At 41.5% G+C, this 10069-nt stretch overlaps 1 protein-coding gene across 1 annotated transcript; it reads right to left on the bottom strand.

Annotated features, from left to right (window-relative positions):
• Nucleotides 1-6666: 6666 nt before the first annotated feature.
• On the bottom strand, nt 6667-7900 carry LOC122679931 (methylosome subunit pICln-like). The gene has a single exon (XM_043880793.1). The coding sequence runs from the start codon at nt 7898-7900 to the stop codon at nt 7100-7102; it is 801 nt and encodes a 266-aa protein (XP_043736728.1). The 3' UTR covers nt 6667-7099.
• Between the last annotated feature and the right edge of the window lie 2169 nt (nt 7901-10069).

Raw genomic sequence — 10069 nt, forward strand, 5'->3', positions numbered from 1 at the left:
CCCCATGGACTGTAACCTGCCAGGCTCCTCTGTCCATGAGATTTCCCGGGCAAAAAGACTGGAGTGGGTTGCCATTTTCGTCTCCAGGGGATCTTCCCAACTCAGGGATCCAACTCAATTTTCCTGAATTGGCTGGCAGATTCTTTACCACTGAGCCACCAGGGAAGAACCAAAGGGAAAGTACCTCCTACTCTTTCTTCATTTCCTAAGGGGGATGACCAGCCATCTCGGTTTGCCCAGGACAGCCGCGTCTACACCCAGTGTCCAGGCATAGTTACTAATAGTGTCTACCTTTACTCAAAAGGGTTCCACTTTGGACAATAAGGCACATCCTCCCTCCTTCACCTTAGAGGAACCTCAGCACCTGGGCTCCTTCCTGTTGTTGATCAGATGTGTCCCCGTCTACCAGCCTGACAGCTTCCACGTGACGTGGGAATTGGGCTCATGTCACAAATCCTCTTGTTCTTGTCTTCTTTCAATTTAATAACCCTGTGTCTTCCAGGCTCTGTCGGATCCCATCTCCTTTCTTTATAGGCCTCAGAGTCATGGGCCTCTGCTTAAGCAGCAGCATTCAATAAACAGACAAGCAGAAAAGTCAACACACTAGTGAGGTTAATAGAGCACAGGTCATAGGTCCCGGTTTGTAGATGTGCTGTTTTGGACCATGAAGATAAAGGACATTTCCAAAGCCACTTAGAACCCAAACAGTAGTTCTAACCTGAACATCCAGATTCTAGGTCACTTCTCTTCCCTCTGTCCCAGTTGTGGGTGGCAGGGGCCCCTTACCTTGAGATGTCCAACAAGTCCACATCAAAAAAAATTCTACAGAAGGACCCCAAATCAAACTGACAGCCGAAAAAAGGACCTACGCTGTGGTTAGTGTGTATATGTGTGTGTGCTAAGCCACTTCCGTCATATCTGACTCTTTGTGACCCATGGACTGTAGCCTGCCAGGTTCCTCTCTGTCTATGGGATTCTCCAGGCAGGAATACTGGACTGGGTTGCCATGCCCTCCTCCAGGGGATCTTCCTGACCCAGGGGTCCGTGTCTCTTCTGCCTCCTGCCTTGGCAGGAGGGTTCTTTACCACTAGCACCAGCTGGGAAGCCCAGTTTATATATATCAGCTTCCCAAATGCCTTCTCTGAGTGATTCCTTGTCATCAGCAAAACACCTTGTTTGCAGGGAATAATATCCCCAGACCCTCGTAGCCGAGTGTGTTCCTGGCTCTGAAAATAACCACTCAGCGGAAGGCCCACAGAACACATGTCTAAAGGAGAGAAATGCCACTAGTCCTGGGTGAAGGAAGCATAAGGCATGAACCTTTCATTAGCTACATTTCAACAGCAAATGGGCTTCCCTGATGGTGCAGCAGGTAAAGAATCTGCCTACAATGCAGGAGACTCAGGAGATGCGGGTTTGATCCCTGGGTCAGAAAGATCCTTTCAAGGAGGAAAATGGCAACCCACTCTGGTATTTTTGCCTGAAAAATCCCACAAAGAGAAGAGTCTGGCCAGATACAGTCCGTAGTGTCAAAAAAAGTCAGACCCAATTGAGCGGCTGACACATATATGCACACAGCCTCAAATAAAGTCTGGGGTCGGTGCCATTTGTTGAGCGGAGGGTGACAAGCAGTATTGTGTGATCTGGTGGTCATCCATTGTTTTTTTCTCTTTCTCTTTTCTTTTTTCCTGGCTGTGCCATGCAGCATGTGGAATCCTAGTTATCTGACCAGGGATGGAACCCATGCCCCCTGCCCTGGAAGCACAGAGTCCTGACCACTGGATCACCAGGGAAGTCCTAGACAGTGACTCGTGTTGGTTCCAAACCCGCATGTTAACCACATTGAACCCCCTAAATCAGGCACTTGTGTTGGTTATGTCTTTCTGTTTAGTTTGGACAAGCCATCCGTAAACCTGATTGGGAAATGCAGATGTGAGCTTTGGATTTCTTAGGCTGTGCTTACAGCAGCAGGAACCTCAGAGTTCCTGGAAAACCAGCAAAAGGGATGAACTGGAGAAGGAAGGGGCAGTCTAGCTGCTTGGCTCACACTTGATGTTCCTCTTGTTCTCCTGCCTGATTGCTTCGGGGTTTTAGGGATGTGGGTCAAAGCTGATTTTATGCAAAGACTCTTTAGAATGGGAAGGGAGCTTAGAGACCATTCAACAATTTCCAAGCATGATATGTTGTCTAAGTGATGGTATGCAGGGAGATTTCAGGGGTACATGGACTTCAAAAATGTATGCTGCTTATTTATTTAATCATTGTTTCCCTGGATCTTAGACTTTTTTTCTCTCTCTCTCTCTTTTTAATATGAAATCTCTAAGAACCTTTAATATGCATTTTTATTGAAGTATAGTTGATGCTAGGAAAGATTGAAGACAGGAGGAGAAGGGGACGACAGAGGATGAGATGGTTCGATGGCATCACCCACTCGATGGATGTGAGTTTGAGCAAGCTCTGGGAGTTGGTGATGGACAGGGAAACGTGGTGTGCTGCAGTCCATGGGGTTGCAAAGAGTCAGAGTCGGACATGACTGAGTGACTAACACTTTCACTTTCATGTATGTATGTATATTCTTTTCCATTATGGTTTATCATAGGATAATGAACATAGTTCTCTGTGCTATACAGGACGACCTTGCTGCTTATCGATTCATTATATAAAAGCTCACATCTGCTCACCCCAGCCTCCCACCCCATTCCTCCCCCAACTCCTCCCCACCCCCGGCAACTACAGGTTTGTTCTCTACGTCCGTGAGTCTGTTTCCGTCTTGTGGATAGGTTTGTGTCATACTTTATATTCCACGTATAAGTGATCTTGTATGATAGTTGTCTTTCTCTGGTTTACTTCACTTTGTATGATAATCTCTAATTGCATCCATGTTGCTGCAAATGGCATTATTATTTCATTATTTTTTTATAGCTGAGTAGTATTCCATTGGATATATGTACCACATCTTCTTTATCCATTCATCTTAGATCTTCTCTTTCTGTTTCAAGAAGCAACACTGTCATCTACTGGACCTGTAAATATCAGAAGGCAGAAGAATTTCCTGGGTTCTGACTTTAAAACAAGAATCTTCCTGGAGTGACTTTGTCCACTACCCATGAGCTGTACATGGGCTCCCTGGGCCAGTAGGAGTCTGCAGAGCTCATGCTATTTACTGCCTGTCTCTAGATGCAAACCAGGGGGCTCTAACTTGCTTTCATGACCATCCAAACTTCCCTTAAAGACTTCTTGTTTCCATCTAGGTATTTGGATATGTGTGTCATTTGGACACATTAACATTCCAGAACTCAAGACTACAAAAGACCTTGGAGGGGGAGAATGAGCCAGGGAAAGAACAGTCTGATGTTATGGGAAGAATATTAAAACTTAATGACAGACTAAGGTTGAAAATAAAAGGATGGAAAAACACATACCAGTCAGAGGACAGCTGGGGGAAAGCCAGGGTGGTCATATTAATGGCAGCCAAAGAAGACCCAAGAGAAAGATCATTCTTTCATTACTAAAGGAATAATTCATGAGGAATATGAAATAACTCTCACCTGAATAACACCTAGCAATTTCCATTCAAGCCATAGAATGCAACCATTGCTAGAATTATAAGGGGGTTGTGTATTTTTAAAGTGGGAGGTTTTAGCATACCTTTCTAAAAAATGAATAGATTAAGCAGGTAAAAAAGTAATTATAACATGTAAGCGTCCATGTATCTCCAGAATCTGCTTATATATCACCAGTGATGTATATTGGAAATAAAGAAGGCTGAAATTAATGAAGTAAGGGTCTAAATCAAGAAGTTATGAAAGAGAAATGAGTTAATCTAGTGGAAATAGAAAAAAAGGAAGTATGGTAATAATTGGGAAGACAATGGTAATAATTGATGAAACAAGAAAAAATAATAGATGAAAATAACTTGAAAAGCTGTTTTATAAAAAAAGTAATAAAAAGACAATTTTGTTTATTTTAAGCAATGTTGTTTAAATAGAAGAGAACACACACACACACAAAAACCAAAATAATAGAAGTGAAAACTAAGAACTGCTAGTATATACAGTTCAGGTTTTTAAATTATTTGGTAACCATAATTAACTTATGACAATATATTTGAAACCTCAGATAAAATGTAACATCAAAACTGAATGAATATAAAGCTAGATAAGAATAGATCTAAAACTATTAAAAAATTTACATCTTTAGCTTTATAAACTATCTACAAAACAAATAACCAAATAATGTAATCAGATAGTTATACACTGAATTCTACCAAATCTTCAAGGAAGAAACAATACTGTCTTGTATAAACTGCATCAGAAAATAAAGAGGAGGCCCTGCAGAGCTCTGATATGAAATTTGAGTAAGTTATAAGGCAGGCAAATTATGGACCAAACTCACATAAAAATAGATACAAGAAGCTTAAATAAAATGTTCACACCAAAGCTATCAATGCTTTAAAAAATTCTTTTATGACCAAGTTGAATTTGTCCCAGAAATTTAAGAATAATGTAAAAAATTATTAATGTAACTGATTACATTAACAAATAAGTAATAACAAAAATGAGTAATAATTTGGGGTTCTTTAATATTTGTACTGTTCTTTAATATTATTACTGTGTCTGTTATGTATTCTGTAAATATTTTTAGCCAGACTGTTGCACGTTTTTTTATCTTTCTTTATAATAAATTTTTTGCCTACAGAGGTTTGTCTACTTAATCATTTCTTATAACTCCTTGGTTTTGTGTCTTACTTGGAAAGACCTTCCTACCACAGTATTATAAAGATGTCCATTCATAGATTGTCTAAGAACTTTATAGCTGGATTTTTAAATATTTAACTCTAATCTTTTTGTTTCTGATGTGAGGTAATATCATTTTTTTTGTGTAGTCCATCCTTTCTCTACTGACTTGAAATTCCACCATTATCACTCACAGGAATATTTTCCTTAGCAGGAAAAGACCACTTAAATACCTTGCCAATGGGGATCAAAAATTTTCAGAGAAATAATGGGAGAAATAGTGGACTTAGAACTTTATCTTGAAAGTTGAGACTAATAATTATGAAGATGCATTTATTTGATCTTATGCTTAAAGACATTCAAGTTGTAATTACTATTATGTACCTACTCTGAAAATAAACTAGGAGTTGATCAAGTGTTCATATCCTTGTGTGTTTCTGGTATTTATTGATAGTTTCTCTTTAAAATTGAGTGACAGCACAATACGCCACTTTGTATCTGACTATCTTAGCAGGGTCATAAAAGGCATAGTGAAAGTCGCTCAGTTGTGTCCAATTCTTTGCGACCCCGTGGACTATACAGTCCACGGAATTCTCCAAGCCAGGATACTGGAATGGGTAGCTCTTTCCTTCTCCAGGGGATCTTCCCAACCCAGGGATCGAACCAGGTCTCCCACATTGCAGGTGGATTCTTTACCAGCTGAGCCACAAGGGAAGCCCATAAAAGACATGATTTTTATAAAAATCAAAAAAGGTTTTACTGATTTCCCCAATAGGTCCTCTTAAGGTTTTGACAATTATATCTTTCTGCTTTTGATCACTATCCTCAGCATGGTTGTAGATTTTATTTTTTAATGTGTTTTTAATTTAATTTTTAATTTTGGCTGTACTGGGTCTTCTTTACAGCACCCAAACTTCTCTAGGTGCGTCATGCGGGCTCCGTTGCCCTGCGGCATGTGGAATCTCAGTTCCCCGACCAGGGATCGAACCTGCGTCCCCTGCATTGGAAGGTGGATTGTAAACCACAGGACCACAAGGGAAGTCCCTGAAGGGCCTCTTGATTCCATGATTTTTTTTGTTTTGTTTTGTTTTAACAAATTCAGTATTTATTAGAGTCTGGTCAGAAGAAAGAATGTTAGTTTTTCCAGTCAACCATGCAAGATGAGGGAAACCAAGTAAAAGTGCTGAAAAGAACACTGGGTTTAGTGGTGACAAATTAGTTTAGTCACTAGTTAGTCAGGTAATTATGAAGAGCTTTTCTAACCTATTTTTTGGGTCATAAAGTTCAGGTATAAACCTGTAATTATAAATCAGCCTGAGAGGTATCTCTGAAAACTGAGAGTTGAAAAGTATGCTATGAGAAATCACTCCTGATTCAAATGGAAGAAGCAGAAATTCCTCTGCAATGTGTTATGACCTTGTCCTGTCTTTCAGAAGACCTATACATTTCTTACTCATTCCATGTTCACGTTCTCAACAAAAGTCAAAGACCAACAAGAATCTCGTTTTTTGTCAAGACACTAATTTTTTTAAAAATGTTTCTCATTAATAGTTTTAGTTAAGAATGAGAGCACAATAATATAGAAAACCTAAATTATTTGTTAAGCTATCACAAAGACAAAACAATTATCTGAAATACTTTGAGAACTTCATCCCAATTTCGCTTGTTCTTTTACAGAAACTGACCTGAGAGGCTGGAAATGAAAGGATACAACCTAAGTGGTTATAACAGAACAGAATGATGAAACATGGTGAAAGGAGCAAAGGCTAGGCACGAGCACTTGTGTTAGTGGTAGTATGTGTGGCTGGGCTATTTCTGAAGAGGCTCCCTAGAGTTAACTGACCTGGGTCCCCAATTAGTAAAAAGACCTTTATCCCTGCGGAAAGTGCAGAGATCAGGATTTCTCTGAGAGCTCTTTTTTCTTTTTTTAAAGGAGTTAAGGGTATCCTTAGGCCCTAAGGAGTATAGCTTAGATTCAGCCTTTCTTTCCCACGCAGTCTACCTACACCTTCAAATGCCAGTGCATTTCCACCACTTAGTCCTGCTAGGTTTTGAGGTTGCATATAGTGAAGGTGGGAATCATAGGCCTATCAGAGGGTACACCTAGACACAAAGGTTTGGGGTAAATCATAAACTACAAATAGCCCTCCTGGTTAAGTTAATCCACCTTTGTTAATAAAGGTCATAGTTTCTTGTGCTGGTGACAGCTTCTTGTCTCAGTATACTCTGTCTCAAGAAAGAACTGGTTCAGGTAAGTTTTGGAGAAAGAAAAAGACTTTCATCAACACCCACTCCACAGTGGAAGAGGCACCAAGTTCTCTCCTACAGTTAGGAGCAGAATCCTAAAGCAGCATCCATCATTTTCAGTGATCAACATCTGCATCCTCAAATTGTCCAGCGACTGTTGGTGTAGTATCTACCTCCATCCCATCTTCATAATATCTTATTGAATCTTCTGTCCGGACTCCAGCCATGTTATACTGGCTGCTCACAGACTGAGAAAGCATTCCTTCCAATCTCTCCAGTGTGGCTTGGCCTTCTGCTGTTAAATGGGATAATCCTTCTTCATAGGTATAAAATGTAGGGATGTCCCCCTGCCCTTGTTCATGGGCTTCCACATCATATTTGTCTCCATCATAATCATCTGAATCTTCATCCTCAGGATCTGGATGCAAAGCCTGGCATTCACACACTGTAGTGAACATGGCCTCCAATGCTGATTTATCACTAGGCACAAATCTAAATTCAGCAATAGGTTCAATGTCATCATCACTATCTTCCTTTTCTTCATCAGCAACCGATTCTTTTGATTCTTCTCCAAATTTGGCATTCACCATAACATACAGATGCTCTCGTGGATAGGCGTTTAGGTCCCTGGATACTGCATGCAAACTAATGGTGGGGTATTCCAGGGAGAATCCTAATCCAGAGCCATCTAAACAAGACAGGCGGCTTTCAGCGATGTAAAGGGTGCCGGTGCTGAGGCCCTTCCCGTTCAGCACAGCCTCGGTGTCTGGTTGCTGCTGCCGTAGGCCTTCAGCCGACCCAGACGGCGGGAAACTTCTGAGAAAGCTCTTTACTGCAAGGAGCTCTGAGACACCGGCCAGGAGCTGGCTGAGGCACCGCAAACCCCTCTCGCTGCATCCCCCCCCCCCCGATTCCATGTTTTAAGACTTTTCTGTTGCTAGCTGATCTCACAATGCAGTTCTCCATGGTCAGTGCAGGTTGCTAAAAGTCAGGTCTTCTTGTGCAAATCACATGCTTCTTAATCTTCATGTAGATTCAAAATCCCAGGATCTTTTCACTCTTCCCCTCCTCCTCTGTACCCATGCCCCACCTCAGATGACTTTCAAGGGCTCCAAACTGCCACTTGGAAGGACCCTTGTCCTCCATGACTTTGTCCTCACACCCAAGGGTCTACATAAATATTTCCCTCTAGCAAACTGCAAGTGTCGACATTGGACTCAGTGTTTCTTTTTATCCCAGTTGGTTCTGAGTAGATACTTGTTTGATTTCTTAAATCACAACACTCAGGAACTCACCAGGATGCAGAGTGCCTCTCCCATTTCTGGCTCAATTCCCTTTAATCAAATTATCTATTCAAGTTAATCCTGTGCTGCATGACATGTGAGATGTTAGTTCTCCGACCAGGGATCGAATGTGCGCCTTCTGCATTGCAAGCAGGGGGTCTTAACTACTGGGCCACCAGGGAAGTCCCTATTTTATTGCTTTATAATCATTCATATACTGATGTGCACTGGTTGCTCTGTGTCTTGGTTACCCATCCTCACTCCCCTTCCCAAGCTCCATGTCCTTCCCCCAACACAACAAGCATCAAACCAACAACAAATTTTTGTTTTGTGCCTGCCCTTATTCTCTGAGACTTGTAGCTAAGCTCTTCAATTCCTACCAGGGGGATCCTGGAACATTCTTGATCATCTCTGATCGCATATGTAAACCAGGCAGTTTCTTATCATTCCCATCTTACAATGAATCCAGCAGATCTTGTTAAGAGAGAGTGGAGAAGGTTTAGCACTGCAATGCTCAGATGTTAGTTGGGCTTTCAAGCTCCATGTCCCTGTGGTTGGAACATCTGCTCAGAGCCCTGCCAGATGCTTTCTCTAGCAGTTGTTTCGGCATCTCTGTTTGTGAGTGTCTATGAAGCTGCAAGGCTGGCCAGTCAAGCCTCAACAGGAACAGGGGAGGGCGAGGCCACACTGATCTTCAGCTTAGAGATGCTTGGTCCCCTCCCCCAGTTTTTTGCCAACACCTTGCACAGCTACTGCATGGGGGCTTCAGTGGATAAACATAGAACTGGAACTCACCCATCAACCCCTTTAGATCAATAGCTTCCTACTTAATGTGCCATGATGAATATATGGGACTTATGAGATGATGCAGAGAAAGGAGACCCATTTACAAGAGGATACAGTTATTAATACTAACACAGTAAATTAGTATGACTGCACTTTATAATTTGCACTTGTGTAGCATCAGCTCTACACTTTCTTTACTTTGCTGCTGGAGGAAACCTCCAAAAGTACCTCCCTGTATTTGAGTACTTTCTTCCCAACCCAGGGATTGAAACTGAGTCTCCTGCATTGCAGTCAGATTCTTTACCGTCTGAGCCACATCAGGGAAGCTCCATATTCAAGTAATTTTGATGGTTTCTACAGGTCTTCTCAATGAAGTCTAAGCTCTGGGATCCAGAATTCAACAATGTTGCAAGTCCCCAATTCTGGATATATCTTGGATAACTATTCTGTACAAACACTTACACTCTAGCCAAACTAAACCATGTGCTGCTAGGGGTCTCGAAAGAATGCCTCCCCCCCTCGCCATATCCAGCCATTTGCTTGTGATGCTCCTGCCACAAACACTGTCTTTCTGTCTTCATCTGTCACCCCAAATGTCTCAGTCAAGCCTATTTCTTGTGGTCCAGCTCAGACACCACCTCTTCTGTGACATCTGAGTTCCCCAATCTGAATTTTCTTTCTTCCTCTTCTGAGCTTCCATAGCACCTTTTATGGTTTTGAATTGATGTTTTCCTCCCAAACTGTGTAATGTCTTTGACCACACAGCGTTATATCCTATCTAGTGTCTAGATGAGCGATTGATATTCAGTAGAAACCCCATAAACACTGAATCAGTGAATGTGGCCCGTCCTCTGTACTTTTCTGTTGGTTTTAACATCCACAGTCTGATATATAAATCAGGCAGTTTTTACCATCCCTGATTTAAAGTGGCTGAAACAGAGATGCAGAAAGTTTAAGTGCCTTTCCTAAGGTCACACAGACAGGTAGGAATAGAGTAAAGGAAACAATCTGAAAGAA

The sequence above is a fragment of the Cervus elaphus genome, chromosome 22 (genome assembly GCF_910594005.1).
Source record: "Cervus elaphus chromosome 22, mCerEla1.1, whole genome shotgun sequence".
In the NCBI taxonomy this organism is placed as follows: Eukaryota; Metazoa; Chordata; class Mammalia; order Artiodactyla; family Cervidae; genus Cervus; species Cervus elaphus.

Coding starts and splice junctions, on each gene's coding strand:
- LOC122679931 (XM_043880793.1), bottom strand. CDS start 7,900: ATGGAATCGGGGGGGGGGGGATGCAGCGAGAGGGGTTTGCGGTGCCTC.